The sequence below is a fragment of the Eschrichtius robustus genome, chromosome 2 (genome assembly GCF_028021215.1).
Source record: "Eschrichtius robustus isolate mEscRob2 chromosome 2, mEscRob2.pri, whole genome shotgun sequence".
Classification (NCBI taxonomy): domain Eukaryota; kingdom Metazoa; phylum Chordata; class Mammalia; order Artiodactyla; family Eschrichtiidae; genus Eschrichtius; species Eschrichtius robustus.
Window position 1 is genome coordinate 159067686 of NC_090825.1, and position 16985 is coordinate 159084670.

Here is a 16985-nt window from a genome sequence, read left to right on the forward strand (position 1 = left end):
GGGTGGGGGTACCTCGAGGTGGGGTTAGTGGAGGAGGACAGGACACAGCGGAGCTTGAAGTTAAGTTTGCAGAACACTCCACCGAAGGCAGAAAATAATGGCAGCGGACGGAGGTGGAAGGGCCCTTGGCTCGCCCCGATCCTGACCTGTGGGCCCTGCCCTTACTCCTACCCGCTGACCCCCGGCAGTCAGCAGCCTGTGGCCCTGCAACCACGGCTCAGCGCTGACTGTCGCGATGGGCTGTGTCCTGGTATCCCGCTCCAGAGCGGGCAGCGCCTCCAATGGTGGTGTCAGCGTCCCCACTTTGCCCCAGTGCTCAGCCCCGGCGGCTAAGCGCAGGAGGCGGGGGAAATTGAGCAGGGACCGAAGTGTGTGGGTGGACGAATAGGCGTCCACCTCTCAACTCCTTCTAGGGCATGGCCCATGCTATTCTCCCCCCTCCAGCATCATCTTCTGCGTCATCCCCCTCACTCCAGAAATCGGTGTAAGCGTTCTCATCTTTAAATAAATTCTCTCTTGATCCCACATCCCTCTCCAGCTATCTCTCTTTTATTCTACTCCCCTTGAGAGTAAAATTCCTCTGAGTTGTTTATCGCCCTGCCACCCTTGCTTTCCTCCCGTTCTCTCTTGAACCCACTCCGGTCAGGCTCTTGTCCCCACCAGTCCTCTGAATTAATTCCCTCTTCAAAAGGTCTCTAATGACTTCCAGGTTATCAAATCAATGGTGGTTTCTCAGCTTTCCTCTTACCCTGTCTAGGAGCAGCTCTGGTCCAGGTGCACTCCCTCTTCCCCATGGCTTCATGCCTTCCTCCTGCCCCACTGACTGCTCCTTCTCCACCTCCTTTGGCAGCTTCTCATTTACTTCCCAAAGTGGCCATCAGATGTTTCCTCTCTACATTCACTCTCTGGGACCCCATCCTGTTCTGTGGCTATCAATAACACCTATATGCCAAAGACTCCCAACTTATATGTCCAGCTCTGGCCTTCCCCCAAGAGCCCCAGACTCTAGTATCCAACAGCCTGTCAAACCTTGGATGTCTACTAGATATCTCAAATCATCATGTCCCAATTTAAACTTGCAATTTCCCCAGCTCCCTAACTCCTTCCTCACCTTGGTTAAGCAAAAAAAAAAAAACCCTGCAGTGCTATTCATCTGCCTGGTCCAGTAAAAATTATGGTTTTCCTTCCTTTATCTTCTGTGTCATACATCAGATTCTGCAAATTCCACCTTCAGAATCTGTTCCACACCTGGCTTCCATGGTTGTCCCTGACACTTGTCTCATGCCTGGACATCTTAACAGTCTCCTGATAGAGATCCCTGCTTCTACCCTTACCCAGTCCAGAGTCTTCTCCATGAAGCAGCCAAAGTGGTATTTTTATTTTTATTTTTCTTAAAAGATGTATTTATTATTTTATTCATTTATTTTATTTATTTTTGGCTGCATCGGGTCTTAGTTGCGGCACACAGGATCTTCATTGAGGCATGCAGGGTCTTTAGTTGCAGTGCACGGGCTTCTCTCTAGTTGTGGTGCGCAGGCTCCAGGGCATGTGGGCTCTGTAGTTTGTGGCACACAGGCTCTCTAGCTGAGGCGCGCGAGCTCAGTAGTTGTGGCACACGTGCCTAGTTGCTCCGCGGCATGTGGAATCCCAGTTCCCTGACCAGGGATCAAACCCGCGTCCCCTACGTTGTAAGGTGGATCCTTTACCACTGGACCACCAGGGAAGTCCCCAAAGTGGTATTTTTAAAGCAGAAATCACACCACATCACCCTCAGCTTTTAGCATTCCAGTGGGCTGGCATTGTGCTTAAAACTAAAGTCTTTCAGACATACATGACACTGATAAACTGGGTCCACCCCCCCATCACTCTCCTCCTCGCTCACTCCACTCTAGCCACTCTGGCCTCCACTAATCCTCCAACACAGCAAATGTATTCCTGCCTCAGGGCCTTTGCACTTGTGACTCCTTCTGCCTGAAACACCTTCTCCCAGATATCTAAACAACAGCCTGTCTCATTGTGTTCAGGTCTCTGCTCAGATGTTGCCTCCTCCTTCCTTGATTGTCCTATCTAAAACAGCAGCCCCCTGACACCTCACCTGCATAATGCACTAGTCCCTTATCCTGCTTTATTTTTCCCTATAGCGCTTACCACCATTTGACATTATATTAAGTGTTTGTTTCTTCATTGCCCTCTGTCCCCATTAGAAAGTCAGTCCTATGAGAGCAGGGGCTTGTCTGTCTTGTTCACCATCTCTCCAGTGCCTGCACACAGTGGATATGAATGAACAGATGAAGGAAGGACTGAGAGAGTGAAACAGCAAATGAGCAAAGGAAGAAGTGGCAGCCTGGGGCTCCGGGCAGTGCTCCAACAGAGAGGGCCCTGGGATCCCATTCCTTGGGCCCCTCCCTGCATGGCTCAGACCTAGATGGTGCCACTAAGAGCTCCCTGCACAGGCAGCCTCTGGGTAGAAACAGGCCTTGGGCTAGGACACAGTGCCCCCTGGTGGTCAGGACACCTGCAGCTCCAGGGCCAGTTCCCTAGATGTTTCCAAAGACTTTCTCTTCCACAGTCTGGTTGGAACTTCACAAAAATAGCCATGAAACAAAACGGTTTAGATTTGTAATAAAAAAAAGTATGCCAAAACAACAAGAATCTACTGTATAAAACAGGAAACTACATTCAATATCTTGTAATAACCTATAATGGAAAATAATTTGAAAAAGAATGTACACATGTATACATGTAACTGAATCACTTTGCTGTACATCTGAAACATTGTAAATCAGCTATACTTCAATTTAAAAATGAATATAAATGGGCTTCCCTGGTGGCGCAGTGGTTAAGAATCCGCCTGCCAATGCAGGGGACACAGGTTCGAGCCCTGGTCCGCGAAGATCCCACATGCCGCGGAGCAACTAAGCCCGTGCACCACAACTACTGAGCCTGCGCTCTAGAGCCCTAGAGCCACAACTACTGAGCCGTGTGCCACAACTACTGAAGCCTACGTGCCTAGAGCCCGTGCTCCGCTACAAGAGAAGTCACCGCAATGAGAAGCCCGCGTACCGCAACGAAGAGTAGCGCCTGCTCGCTGCAACTAGAGAAAGCCTGCGTGTGCAGCAACGAAGACCCAACGCAGCCAAAAATAAAATAAATAAATAAATTTATTAAAAAGAAGAAAAAGACTGCATCATTGTGAAGTGACAGTGGAGTGTCACTCTCATAAATGGGATGTACCAAGGGTGTGAGCAGCTGAGGTGGAGTTGAGGTAAAGGGGCCAGGAGGCCGGATCTTTGGGGGCACGATCCTTGTGTGCGTGGTGGCCCAGCGTTGGTGACAGGAACAGCAATAAGGGGAGGACAGTAAGGCAGGCACTAAAGTCTTCAAGAGACTCCTTATTTCCCTCTGGAATGAGGACTCCTTGAGAACAGGACTGTGGCTGTAATGAACATGGCTGTGACCTCAGTGCCTGGCACAGAGTAGGCACCTGATCAAACTCAAATGAATGTATGCTTGGTATGTAATTTGATCTTTATCCTTGACAGTTGAGGAAGACTGAGGCCAGGGGTTCCACAGAAGTGTCTGCGCATTTTTGAGTCTCAGTGGGGAGTGTTTTGGGTGTGCGCACCTTTGAACTCCCTTCCACCCTCCTGTCTCCCCCCACACACACACTCCTCCCCAGCCCAGGCTTTCTGGTCCCTCAAAATCAGCCTCCACACTGCTTCCCTGGCTGACTATGTCCCTCTACTGAGGATGAGACCAAGCTCATTGTAGGATGGTGAGGCCTCTCATGTGCGGCCAACTCTCCCTCAGCCCCTTGGAGCCCTCCAGGTCCATGGTCTTCCCTTGCTCTCTGCACCCACCGTGCCCACCTTCATCCTGGAAAGCTCCAGGGCTCACTGCCAGCCTGGTGAAGCCCTGCCTGCCCTTCACACTCAATTCAGGGGGCACCTCTCCCATCAGCAAGCCTTATTTCTCCCTCTGCCCTACTGTCGGAGTTATTTCTGCTGAACAGGACCATGTGGAGCCGTAATTATCTGCATCTCACCCTCCTGCTCCAGGAGACTTGAGCCTACTGGTGGCAGAGGTCAGGTCCAGGTCACGTGTGTCCCTGGAACCCAGCACAGGGCATTGGTGTTTGCTGCAATGCCTGTGTTTGAGGGTCTGTGTGGACCCGGGCAAGCCACTGCAAGGAGCCGTAGGGAGGAGGTATGGACTGTGGGCCACAAGGTGGGACGGAGAGGAGAACTAAAAGGCTTTATTACCAGCAAATCTGTACACTATACACTGGGGGCCGGCAGGGCACCTGAGGGGTCCTCCCCAGGCTGTCTGCCTTGTCCCTCCAGGCTAGAGTGAGTGTGGGGGTGTGTCTGCAGATGTCCATTGTTCCCCCGCCCTCTTGTCCCAGGGAGAGCGCCTTCCTGTCCTCCGGCCACCACGATACTCGGTCAGGGCCTGTCGCAGGGAGCCGGGCCCTTCCTGCGCTCGCGGCTCAGCAGCGTCACCAGCTTGGCCTTGAAGCCCAAGTGGGCGCCGGCGCGGGCGGAGCCCCCGGCCTCGTCGCCGTTGTCGGCCAGCTCCAGCTCCAGCAGTCGCCGGTACTGGGCCTCCAGGCTGCTGTCGTGGGCCGCGCCGGGCCAGCCCAGGTCCTGGCTGTTGTGGTAGATGGGGCTGGCCAGGGGGCTGCGGCCGCCCGGGCCCTCCTGCTCCGGACAGCCGGCGTCGGGCGCGGGGCCGGAGTCCAGCACGCACAGGTTCTCGTACAGGTGCTCGGCGGCGTCCGGAGGCCGGCTGGCCCGCTTGCACACCGACGCGTAGAGCGCGGGCGCCGGCTCGTCCGGGGCTACGGGGCCCAGCAGAGCGGGCAGGCTCTGGGGCCCGGGCTCGGCCGCGCGCGCCCTCCAGGAGCCGGGCGCCTCGGGCCCCAGGGGCACCTCCCGCAGCTCCCCCGGAGGCTCCAGCGAGGGCAGGGAGGTGGCCCGTGGCAGGGGGCAGGGCTGGGGCCCCGCCGGCTCCGTGAGCCGCTCCCGCTGGCGGGCGATGGCGGCGGCTACGGCCCCGCATAGGTCGCGGGAGCGGGGGCTGATGAAGGCGAAGAGGCCCTCGCCCGAGTCACAGCGGCGGCCGGCTTCAAAGGAGAACACGCCCTGGGCACGGGCGGCACGGGGAGTCAGCGGCTGAGGGGCCGCCCGCCAACCGCTACCCTTCCCTGCGGGACCAGTGGGGCGGCCGCCCAGCACCTCACCTTGTCGGAGCCGAACTTGCGCAGGAAGCGGTAGGGCCAGGTGTAGAGCGCCTGGGGGCTGGCGGGCTCGTTCAGCTGGATGGAGTCCTGGCCCAGCAGCAGGAGGTAGGGCCCCTTCAGCTGGCAGCGGGCGGCTGCCTCCGTCCTCTGTACCACCACTGGAAACTCGCCCACTGCAGGCACGGCGCCGTGAGGGCCACAAGCACAGCCCCCGGGGGTCCCGGAAAGATCCCAGCCTTGTTTGTGCTAGGGCTGAGGCTGCCCCTGTACCTCCCCGACTCACCTTCCTGCCAGGAGGAGTAGATGGAGTTCTCCTCCATCTGGACCAGGCCTCTCTTGGGAGCCTCTGCCTCCCCTGATCCTTGGGAGCTCTCCCCTGTGCCCTGGGGAATGGGACACGGTCAGAGGTTAGTGTCCCATCCACTCCTCTTCCCACATCATTCCTCTGGGGTTCGTGACAAGCGAGGGCACCCAGAGACCTGAGTGCCAGTCCCAGTTCTGCCCCTGACACACTGCAAGACCCTGGACACCCCTCTGAGCCTATTTCCCCACTGGCTCCCCCTTGAGGGTGCTGAGTGCTGTAAAGCAGAGGGCACAAACGAGGCTGTCCTCCATTGCCCTTGAGGTTGGCCACCGACTGGGCCGGCCTGTGTGTGTCCCTGACAGCTTGGAGCAGTAAAGGGGTGGGAGCTGCAAGGGTGGGACCCACGAGTGAATGGCCACTTGTTCCTCCCATCTCTGGCCTCTTTCCCCATCTCCCACCATGTCCTTTGGGCTCTGACCCTGAGCATCTCCATCATGACCACCTTGGCCCATGATACCATGGCCAGGGTCAAATGCAATGGCTTTCCACTGGTCTCCTTGCTCCTGTTTATTTCCTTTTTTTAGTTATAAGAATTGTGGTAAAATACACAACATAAAATTTACCATTTTAACCATTTTAAAGTATATGATTCAGAACTTTTTCGTCACTCCAAATGGAAGCCCCGTACCCATTAACTGCCACTTCCCATTCTCCCCCTCTCCCCATTCCCTGGCAACCCCTAAGCTGCTTTCTGTCACTATGGATTTGTCTATTCTGTATTTCACATTAATGGAATCATACAACGTGTGGCCTTTAGTGTCCAGCTTCTCTGACTTAGCATGTTTTCAAGGTCCATCCATGTTGTAGCATGTATCAGTGCTTCATTCCTTTTTATGGCCAAGTAATGTTCTGTTGTATGGATAGACTGCATTTGGTTTATCCATTCATCAGTTAATGGACATTTGCGTTGTTTGCATCTTTGGGCTATTGTGAACAATGCTGCTCTAAAGATTCTCTTACAAGTTTTGTTTTAACACCTGTTTCAGTTCTCTTGGGTATACGCCTAGGAGGAGAATTGCTGGGTCATATGTTAACTCTATGTTTAGTTTTTGAGGAACCGCCACTCATTTCCTTTTGGTCCATCACAGACCCTGTAAAGCTTTAAAACTCTCAGCTTCTGTGTCCAACTCCCCAAAGGCTTCTCCTCCCACTCAGAATAAAATCCCAGACTCCACATGTGGCCCAACGCAGTTTCAGCTGGCTCCCACCGAACTCTCCACTGTTGCCTCCTCCTGGGCCCCCTCTCACTCCTTACCTTCCAGCCACACTGACCTTTCTGCTGCTTGAACGTCAAGCGTTTCCCTGCCTCAGGGCCCTTGCCCATGCTGTTCCATTAGTTCAGGGGACTCCTCAGACCTGTGTTTAGGACACTCTTTCCTCAGATCTTTGCCTGGTGGGTTATTTGTCCTCGAGGATTCAGGCGCACTCTCCTCTCCTGAGAAGGCTTCCTGGACCATCCTGTCTAACATCCCCCTACTCACTCCTGGTCCCACCCAGCCTCTCATTTTCTCCATAGCATGCATGGCCATCTGAGATTTGTTCTGTGGGCTTCTGGGCTGTTTCCCAGGCTTCTAGGTGCTTGGCAGGTGCTTGCTGAGTGATAAGATGTGAATGAGCATGGAGATGAACAAGGTGTGAGTGAACTGGTCTCCCTGGCTGGCCCCTGGATGCCTTACCCACCCACCCTGTGCTCACCGGGAAGGCCAGCTGGCAAATGGGGCCCATCCAAGACTGGCGGTGCTGTGCGGCCAGCAGGTGGCTTCTCTCCGTGGTGGTGAGCAGGAAGGCACCAGTGTCCCGCGGGCAGCTCTCGCCGTCAGCCGGCAGCACGGACACGCAGTCAGCCAGGCGGATGACCCGCCGCTCTCCTCGCCGGCCAGGCCCCACGGACCTGTCACCTGCTGGGCCCAGGCCACCATCCCGGACCTCCCAGCTCTCTAGCCGTGCCACGCCTGATGGGCCTCCTGCATACAGTAGACCCCATACCTTCCGCCAGGACTTCTGCAGGAGATGAAGATGGGGGAGATGACCCTCGGGTGGCAGTTCTCCCTGCAGCTCAGCCTAGCACAAGCCACTTAGCAAACACTCCTGGCCACCCAGGCTGGCCTCTGCCTCGCAGCTCTTCAGGCCACAGAGGATGCCTTGCCAGAGCCAGCCCGGCAGCAGGAAGCGTCTGTGCTTGGAGTCAGTCAGCCCTAGCTTCAAATCCACCCCATGCTTTCCTAACTGTGACCCTCCCCCCCATAAGCACTAGGATCCTCGTCTCTCAAAAGGTTATGAGAACACGGGGTTGGCGCTTCTACTGGGCAACGTCTGTAAAGTATCTAGTGGCCGGAGCAGACCACCTGACACTACTGCTTTGTTGGTGCACCCACCCCCTGTAAAGAAAAGGTCAACTGGGCCACGGGACAAGGGCTGGGGCGGGAGGGAGGCCTCAGTCTCATGATGGCAAGGAAGGAAACATGCAAATAGCGTCGAGCAAAGGAAACAGACGGTTTATCTGCCTGGGCAGCAGCTGCAGCTGAGCTGTGGGTGTGCAGGGCCTGCTACCCCAGGACAGGGCTGGGAGGAGCTGAGCCCTCTTCTGCAGGATGGAGCTCCACTTCTGGGGGCTCCTCCAGCTCAGCCTCCAGCCCTCTCGAGGGGCCACAGTGCCACTAGTAGATGGGATGGAAAACTGTTGGATTAACCAGCCTCTCAGCTCTGCCCTGCCCCAAGGGTTCTTGGCTCCCCACTCTTGGCTTCCCATCTGTAAATGAGGCAGGGTCTCGAAAAGGCCCACTCAGCCCAACCCGCTCAGGCTGAGAATGGGGCTCTGTTCCACCTCCCCACACCTGGGTTGGATTCCCCACCTGGACTCCTACCCCCATTCTCCCAGGTTCTGGTGGGCTGTCCAAGGCTGCGGCAGAGGCCCACCACCTGTCCTAGGCAGCTGCCTGGCAGCCAGGGTCCCCACCTTGCCAAACTTGATGTGCTGCTGGTAGAGGATGCCGTCCTTGATGGGTGTCTCCAGAGGCTCCATGGCCATGGCCGCCGCTCCGAGGGCCTGAGGAGACTGGTGACGGGCCAGAGGGGAACTCCTCACACTTCCCCTTCTGGCCACTTCCCCCTCCCTCTGTCCAGAGAGGCAGCTGCAGGGTTGGGGGAGGGGAGCCCTGTCTTCGGAAAAGGGGGTAGGATGGGGGTGAAGGGCATCACATATTTCTTCCTTGGGGTTCCAGCTGGCCCAAGGTACCCACTAGTGCCAGGCAGCGGCCTTGGACCACCTGAGGGCAGATGACCCGTGCCTGCCCGGGTCAGCTGGGTGTGAGCCTCTGACCACAGGCTGGCTCCCGAATCAGGAGCTCCGACACCTCCCCCATCCTGGGGCAGTTGTGTACCCTGGGGCCTGCCATTCCCACAGCCTGGTCCCTGCCCCAGGACCTTTCTCTAGCCAGACTGGCAAATTCCTTGCTTTCCCGCTTGGAGTCCTGGTTGGTCTGCTTGTCTTTATTCTGGAAATAGTTCTAATATTCACTTGCTCCTCTCCATCTTCACAGCCCCTACCCATTGCCAGCTTTGGCATCTCCCCTTTGAACCACGTCCCCACCTGGGCCCACCGGGCCCTCTCTGCTAACCCCAAACCAACCTCTCTCCCCCCTCCCTAAACGCTTCCTGGCTCCCAGTGCCCTGAGGTCTAGCTTGGACTCCTTGGCCCAGCACTCAAGGTGCTGGGTATTCTGGCCTCCACCTCCCCCAGCCTGGCCCCTTCAGGGCACCTCTCACCGTGCTGCTCAGGGCTCTGGGCCTTCTTCCTCTGGGAGGCCTCCCCAGACCACCCCACACTGTCTTGAGAGCACAAAGGCCCCAGCCCTCATGGCACGGCCCCAGCCACGTGAGTGTGGGTGGCACGCCCCCAGCGGGTTCCCTGGAGAGCTCACAGGCTTTTTAAGCTTTGCTTCTTGCTGGAGTCCTGTTTCGGTCTTGTCTTCCTGGAGGCCAGTATGGGAGCTCTGCATATGAATCTGAATCCTGGGGACAGCCTCATTTCAGTTATTCAGTGCCACCTCTGGGAAGGAATGTGTAAACAGGCTGAATACTGTTTGGGGGTCACATATGGGGTGTGTAGCTTCTCGGGCAGGAAATCTTTTCCAAGGGCCTCATTCACCTGGCTTTGTGCCCACTGTGGCCCCAGCAGCCCTGAGCTCTGGCAGCCTCAGACACCATGTCCTTTGCATTCTCATTGCCATTTCAGCGATGAGGAAATCAAGGCTCAGAAACATTAAGTAACTTGCCCTAGGCCACACACCAAGCGACAAACATGGCTTGAGCAACTGCTGTCCTGCTGGGATAAGCACGTGGCCTTGCACGTGAAGTGCCTGGACAGAGGAGCTATCACCAGTGCTTTTTCTGTCTACCCCTTGCAAGATGTTGAAATCCTGGCCCATTTGCCAGCAGTCCTGTGACCGCCGCCCACATTTATTTATGGCTGATCTGTCTGTCCCACTCACCTGTGAACTTCTCAGAGGGCATCTGCCTGGCTCATTTGTGTCCTGAGCCCAGCAGATACCTGGGCACAGAGCTGGGTCAGTGGGTGCTTGTGGCGTGAGTGGCAGTCCTGTGGCATCTGCTTCCCCCTTGGCAAACAGAGCACAGGGTTGCCTACTGGGAGCCTGTGTGGGCAAGGGGCCTGAGGCAGGAAGTCTCCTCCTAAAGGGCCTTAGGAGAAGCCCCAGGACCTTTACACAGTGACAGGAAGAGGGAGGCTGGGGCAGGGCTGGAGATTGTAACAGCCAACCAGAAAGACCAGCAGACCCAACCAACCATTTCCCCTTGGTCCATCAGTGTGGTCCTTCTCTGAGTCATAAATCCAGGTAGACTAGAGGAAATACCCTAAGCCCCCAGAGGGGAACCCGGGTGGGCAGCTCCTTCCACAACTGAGTACCAGCAGGTGTGGCAGTAGTGGTGGGAGATGCCAAGGCCCTACCTGAGAGGGGCTCTGGAGGTCAGAGGGTGAGGCCTGCCCAGGAAGCACGGGGCAGACGAGGCAAAACACAGACACTGAGACCAAAAAGGCTGGTGTTTTAATGGCAGCTGGGGTAAAGAGGAGCAAAAATAGTAATTCTGGGGGGCACAGGGAGCAGGCACCCAGGTCCAGCCTGGCCCAACCCAGGCCAGCTGGGCCGAGGATGCTGGCTTCTTGCCCACGGGGCAGGGGTGTGTGGGAGGTGGCTGGAGCTCCAGGGACGGAGGCCCCTTGGAGAGAAAGAGGGATGACAGCCAGCTCAGAAGTCCATGGAGCTGTGGGCCAGGTAGTCCTTGCGGCCGATGTTGCTAACCTGCTTCGTCTGCATAGCCTCGAGTTTGGGGCAGTCGGTGATCCGATGGCCCAGGCCCCCACAGAAGGCACAGCCACGCTCTCCTGGGGGAATGGGGTGGCGGTGGATGGGGGAGGAGGGTCAGCATGGTGATGGGGCCAGGCTCTGTGCCCCAGACTCTGGGCCCCCATTAGACCCCCAGACCGCTGAGGGGCAGAACGGACTTGTTCCGTGGTGTTCCCGTCACACCCCCACTGGACTAGTGTCTCCCACCCCGTGTCACCTCCAATGTCCAGCATGGACTCGTCCCCACAGTGCAGTACTTGCAGCACGGGTGGAACCTTCTGCTTGGCCTCCAGCAGCAGGGCTTTGAGATCCATCAGCACTGACTCGTCTGTGGGGGAAGCGGGGAACCATCAGGTCCAGCCCTGGGCCCTGTAGCCAGGACCTGGCTGGTCATAGGTGGAGGACCCAGGGGACAGCCAAAGGTGGCCCTGGTGGCAGACTCACCACAGGCCTTGTTGATGAAGGTGGTGGCAATGCCTGTGTTTCCTGAGCGCCCAGTGCGGCCGATACGGTGCACTGCAGAGAGAGGGAACAGAGCATCTGGCCCACTGCCCAGGCGCTGGGGCGTAGGCCGCAACTCCAGCCCCCCAAACAGCCCACCATAGTTCTCGATCTCCTCAGGCATGTCATAATTGATGACGTGCTGGATAGCAGGGAAGTCCAAGCCCTTGGAGGCTACGTCTGTGGCCACTAGGACATCCTTCTTGCCCTCCCGGAATGCCTCGATGGCCTTGGTCCGTTCCTCTTGGTCTGGGAAGGGTCAGGCAGGAGCTATTAGAGTGACAGCAGGAGTCTGGGGAGTAGTGGCAGGCCGGCCAGGTAGGGGAAGGGATAAGATGAGGAGCTGCTATGGCAGCAGGGTCCATGCCTATGCACGTGCCACCCTAACCTTTGCCCCCATGGATGGCCACAGCCTCGACCCCCTTGAGGAGCAGGTACTCATGGATGGCGTCCACATCTGCTTTCTTCTCCGCAAAGATGAGCACCTGTCCAGGAAAGCCAACTCCAGTCACAGGGGCTGACTCCTGGGTGCCCCCGCAACCTTCCACCAGCATGCAGCCCCTGGGCTAGCCTGGCTGGCAGCACTCACGGGTGGCGGTGTCTTCTGCAGGCACTCAAGCAGGTACACCATCTTGGCTTCCTCCTTCACATATTCCACTTCCTGCCACCACAGGATCAGGTTAGGTGGTCCTGAGAACAGGCTCACCAGCCATGGCCCTGCCACAGAGGATGGGCCCCCAGTCCCGGCTAGGAGGTGACCAGAGAGCCTCTTGCCAAGGGCTGGGTACCATGAGAAGGCTTCCTGCTAAGGGCCGTGGCTGTGAATGAAACCCCTAGTGCCCATAAGGTGGCCCTCCACCCGGCTCCGATCAGCTAAGGGAGCCTCACCAGATCCAGCCCTCACAGGTGAGACCGCCCATCAGGAGTGCTTGCCCACCTGGATGACATCCAGGCTGGCAGCCCCAGCACGCCCCACATTGATCGTGACAGGCTTTACCAGGGCACTCTTGGCAAAGTTCTGAATCTTCTTAGGCATGGTGGCACTAAAGAGTAGGGTCTGTCGCTGGCCCTGAGGAAGAAGAGGGCTGGGGCTGAGGGCACGTGGGGGCTGGGGAGCCTGAGGGGCTGGGACAGGGGCTGGGCAGCACAGGGCCTTAGGGCCCTCCAGAGTTGAATGTGGTGTGTAGGGGGAAGGTGGCAGGAGTGTCCCGGCCAAGTGGGGAAGGGCACCTTGAAGTAGGAGAAGATGGTACGGATGTCACCCTCGAAACCCATGTCGATCATGCGGTCAGCCTCGTCAAGGGCCAGGTAACGACAGATATCCAGGCTGACCATCTTCTTCTGCAGCAGATCCATGAGGCGCCCAGGGGTGGCCACCATCATGTGCACACCACTGGGGACCAAGGAGGGACACTGACGGCAGGGCCACCTGCTAAGCCCTACATAGAGGCCGGCACTCCACCTTGTTCTGCCCTCCGGCCTCTTTCCTATCTCTCCTCACCTGACCCTCCTTGTCACTGCCACCACCTTGCTCTATGGACAGCACAAGGCTCTCCTGGAGAGTGCTGCAACCTTCTCGACCACGACACTCTGTTCCACTGCTCTACCCCAGCCATGTGGTCACCTCGGCCCCACACACCCTTCCCCCAGGTCACTCCTCTTGCCCCCAGGAGGACAGTCCTGAATCCTCAGATAGGCCTCAGCCTGTGCTCCCACAGCTCCCTTTGTAGGCCTCAAAGGCTCACTTTCGTGGTACAATGAACTCATCTTTTCCATGTCTGCATCCTCCCTGACTAGCAATGCCTATGAAACAGGAACTGGGTTTGGCCTGTCTGTAACCCTGGACATCTAGTGAAGTCTGTTGGGAACTGCACTGTGTGGAAAGGGCACAGGGCCAGCCATGCCCCAGAGCCTCAGCCTCCTCGATGGGTCACACTGAACAACCCTGACCTTCCTGGACACCCCGGGGCCCCCACCTCTGTGCCTTCTGCCTGGAATGCCCCGATTCCTTGACCTCCCAGATGCCCCCATTCCATCTGCTGTGTTCCCACAGTACCTCACCACATCCCTCTGTCCCACCCCAACCAACCTCCCCATTAGACTGGGGGCTCATTGAGGGCTGGGCCCACGGGAGGCCTCCGCAAGGATCTGTCGAGTGACTAAAGCAAAGCGTCCTTTAGCTTGTCTGGGGGCTTTGGGGAAGTTTGGGCGGGGGTGCCTATACTCACTGTCGGATGGTCTCCATCTGCTCTTTGACGGACATGCCCCCGATGCAGAGAGCACAGCGCAGGAGTGGCGAGCTGTCCTCCTGCAGCAGGCGGCAGTAATACTCCAGGATGCCGTGGGTCTGCCGGGCCAGCTCCCGCTGCAGGTACAGGGGCAGTGGTTGGCACCAGAAGGTGGCCCCATCTGTGCCCTGCCCTCCAGGCCAACCTATCTTACCGAGGGGCAGATAATGAGTCCATAGGGCCCTTCACGCTTAGAGAAAGGTAACCTCTTCTCTTGCTCCAGGCAGAACATGATGACAGGCAAAGTGAACACCAGTGTCTTGCCTGAACCCGTGAAGGCTATGCCTATCATGTCACGGCCAGATAAACTGGTGAGAGAAGAGAGGCCTGAGGGTCAGGTTCAGCGGAATACAGGGACTGCTTCTCATCTAGCAACCACTCCTCCCCAGGGCCGCCATGTTCACACTCACATGGTGGGAATTCCCTGGATCTGAATGGGTGTTGGGTGGTGGATGCCCTTCTTCTTCAGGCCTCTCAGGATGGCTACAGAAAACAACACTGGCATCATCCTTGTGTCTCATAGGTACTTCAACAGGCCCCCAAAGCCTATAAAATTGGCACTATGTCCTTCAGGTTACAAATGATGAAACTAAAACCCAGTAAAAAAAAGAAAGAGAAACAAACACACAGACTTGTCCAAGGCCTCTAGGTTAAGCAGAGACAGGATTCACACCCAGGTCTGTTTAAGGCCGTCATCACTTGCTCACCAAAGCTCCCTAATGGCAGAAGTTGGTAAATATGAACAGTTGCAACAACTGAAAAAGGAGCATAAAGACACATCTCTCCTTCTCAAATCCCTCATCCCCACTGACTAGACCCAATGCTTCAGCTGCTGGGCTTGGTGGGGGCTAGGCTGCAACCTCACAGATGTTTCCCTATCAAAATGTGGTGTTGCTCCCAGCTCCCAGGCACCTGCAGGAAATTTCATTTCCTTGAAGCTCTTGATGGGCGGCGGGATACCATCTCCTTCCACCAAGATGTGGTACTTCTTCCGTACACGCTCATGCCGCTCTTCAGACATGCTCAGGACGTAACGGGGTGGTGTCCAACTGTGGGTGGGTGGCAAGAGTCAAGAGAGCCCCTGGGCACAGCTGGCTTTGGGGTGTTCCCTCCAGTCTCCACCATATATCGTCTGAAGTAAGAGTGACTGACTTTCCAGACCGGAAAGACATACCTAGTTTTGATTGGATCGTCATACGTGATTCCCTTAGCCATCTCCTTCACTGACATCAAGGCTGAGGAAACAGATGTGGCTCAGGGCTGGCTTCTGCTTCCCAGAGGCCAGGCCCTTTGAAATATAACATGCCTAGGACTGGAGGAGGAGGCTCAGTCCCCCTCCTCTCTGCCCTAGCTACAGCCATACCTCGACCCTCAGCCACACTCTCCAGGATCTTCTCCTCTTCCTTCAGCTGCTTCTCTTTGGCAGACTCCTTGCGGGCTGACCAAACAAGCAGAAGGTGTCAGAGAGAAACCGAAGCAGTGCACCAAGCTGAGCCTCCCGCCTGCTACCCAGCCCACCTTCAGCCTTCTCTTTGAGGTGCTGGTGCTGATCCAAGAGGCTGACGTTGGACTGAGGGCCCAACGGGATGTCGTCCTCATCTCCCCGGGGCTCGCTGCCGCTGTCCTGCTGCTCCTCTTCCGCAGCTCCCTTGCGCCTTCGCTGCAGCAGCTTCTGGAGCTGAGGTTCCACCAGCGCCCCTCAGAGCCGAGCCCAACGCACAGTGGGGCATCGGGCCCAGGCGCCTGCGTCAGGATCCTGGCTTTTGGGAGAGGGTCCTTGTGCCCCGAGGCGCACAGCTGCCCCACCCCTCAGATCAAGTCGCCAGTTCCTCGTTTGCCTGGGGACCACGCTCCCGTGTACTGACACCTCACTCCTTAGACCAGGGGCCACTCCCCATCCCACCGCCAAACCCCCATCTCCTGCCCTCATTCCTCCCTCGACCCGGGGCCCTCACCAGCAGTTGCCGGCGCTGTCGCAACGGCACGTACGGCACGTAGTCTTCGTCGTCCTCATCCTCTGCCTCGGAGCGGCTTCCTGTGGCAGTCGCCTCGTCGGTGCGAGCCCGCTGCATATACACACGAGTCAGACCCAGACCCCCGCCCCCCCCCTTCACAATCTCTCGCCACCCGCGCAGACCCCCGCCGCGTTCCCACCTTCCGCTCGGGTTCCGAGTCCTCCATCCTTTGCTGCACGCATGCGCACCACGATAAAACCCCGCCTCACCTATGATGAGATCCAATCAGATGTGAAGGGGCGGACGTCGGCGCCTAGCAACGACCTCTAAGTGCCGGATCGCGCAGAGGGACAAACTTTCTCCTGTGCCCCTGTCTTGCGGCGTGGCGTCTCCGCCCCCTGTGGGCGGCTACGCAGCTGTTGCCAGGGCTGAGGGCGAAAGCGTCAGGCAAGGCATTGTGGGACGCTGGAGGATTTGGAGCACGCGCTGAAGGCGCAAACCGAGTCGGGTTGAGTCGTGGGGACCGCTGATCCCGAAGACGGCGGTGTGCTGGGTCCCCAGCCTCGCCCAGGGCGTGACGTCACCCGGCACGCCCCCGCCGGCGGACACTGCGCCCTCTTGTGGCCGGGGAGCTGTGGGACCCAGCCAGCTGGGATCCCGCCCCGCTCTCTATCCCGCCCCCATTAACCGGCGCGGGCCAAGGAGGGCAGGGCGGGGCTTGCAGAAAAAGTGACTCAACACACGCTGCCGCTGACTGGTGTTCTCATCTGTGTGAGACACCTATGTTCAGAGTGGTGAGGGATAAAATAATGATGACGGTGGGTTTTAACTGAGGGCCTGTATATGTGTGTAAACGATTATTAATGTAAATGCTGTAATAGAGCTCAGAGAGTGACTGGGGAACCAGAGAAGGCTTCGAGGAGACCTGGATCTGAAGTAACAGGGAAGTGTGGAATCTCAGAGCTGGGAGTGCAAGAAAGGGAGAGGCTTCCTGATAGAGGGTCTAGCAGGAGTGAAGTTCTGGCCATGTGCAAGTTCCCAGGGAACAAAGTGATCACGTGGCCCGTGTGGGGTTGGGTAGTCAGAGCTAAGGCTTTAAGGTAGACCCAGAAGCATGCAGGGCCGAGACTGTCAGGGTGATTTCAACTTCACTGGGAACTTTTAAAGAGGAGTGACGGGTCAGTGCTGTTTTCTTCCTTCCTATATTAAATATGAGTATGTGCTGGGCATTGTGCGTAGTGTCGAAGCAGGTAAAAGATGAACAAGACACAA

The 16985-nt window shown here is 57.2% G+C and overlaps 2 protein-coding genes across 3 annotated transcripts; both read right to left on the reverse strand.

Moving 5' to 3' along the window:
• Positions 1-4240: 4240 nt before the first annotated feature.
• DOK3 (docking protein 3) lies at positions 4241-10282 on the reverse strand. Of its 2 annotated transcripts, XM_068534658.1 has the most exons (6): positions 10097-10282; positions 8563-8661; positions 7302-7607; positions 5526-5625; positions 5243-5415; positions 4241-5144 (listed from the first exon to the last, which is right to left on the reverse strand). In XM_068534658.1, exons 2-6 carry the CDS (start codon positions 8632-8634, stop codon positions 4446-4448), a joined length of 1350 nt encoding a protein of 449 aa, XP_068390759.1. In that variant the 5' UTR covers positions 8635-8661; positions 10097-10282; the 3' UTR covers positions 4241-4445. The 2 variants fall into 2 exon arrangements, with proteins under 2 accessions (XP_068390759.1, XP_068390758.1); XM_068534657.1 differs by lacking the exon at positions 10097-10282 and having other exon boundaries at positions 8563-9149.
• Positions 10283-10647: 365 nt separating this feature from the next.
• DDX41 (DEAD-box helicase 41) lies at positions 10648-15995 on the reverse strand. The gene is made up of 17 exons (XM_068536466.1): positions 15913-15995; positions 15714-15824; positions 15277-15436; positions 15122-15196; positions 14933-14993; positions 14671-14807; positions 14169-14241; positions 13913-14066; positions 13699-13835; positions 12701-12863; positions 12408-12539; positions 12060-12131; positions 11859-11955; positions 11570-11719; positions 11414-11485; positions 11187-11297; positions 10648-11007 (listed from the first exon to the last, which is right to left on the reverse strand). Exons 1-17 carry the CDS (start codon positions 15937-15939, stop codon positions 10871-10873), a joined length of 1869 nt encoding a protein of 622 aa, XP_068392567.1. The 5' UTR covers positions 15940-15995; the 3' UTR covers positions 10648-10870.
• Between the last annotated feature and the right edge of the window lie 990 nt (positions 15996-16985).

What these genes read in the sequence shown, in the direction of transcription:
- DOK3 (XM_068534658.1), bottom strand. Translation starts at nt 8,634, where the DNA reads ATGGCCATGGAGCCTCTGGAGACACCCATCAAGGACGGCATCCTCTAC. An exon ending in AGCACATCAAGTTTGGCAAG is followed by an intron (nt 7,608 to 8,562) that starts GTGGGGACCCTG and finishes CATCTCCTGCAG; the next exon opens with AAGTCCTGGCGGAAGGTATG. An exon ending in TTTGCCAGCTGGCCTTCCCG is followed by an intron (nt 5,626 to 7,301) that starts GTGAGCACAGGG and finishes CCCATTCCCCAG; the next exon opens with GGCACAGGGGAGAGCTCCCA.
- DDX41 (XM_068536466.1), bottom strand. Translation starts at nt 15,939, where the DNA reads ATGGAGGACTCGGAACCCGAGCGGAAG. An exon ending in GACAGCGCCGGCAACTGCTG is followed by an intron (nt 15,437 to 15,713) that starts GTGAGGGCCCCG and finishes GTGGAACCTCAG; the next exon opens with CTCCAGAAGCTGCTGCAGCG. An exon ending in GAGTGTGGCTGAGGGTCGAG is followed by an intron (nt 14,994 to 15,121) that starts GTATGGCTGTAG and finishes CTGTTTCCTCAG; the next exon opens with CCTTGATGTCAGTGAAGGAG.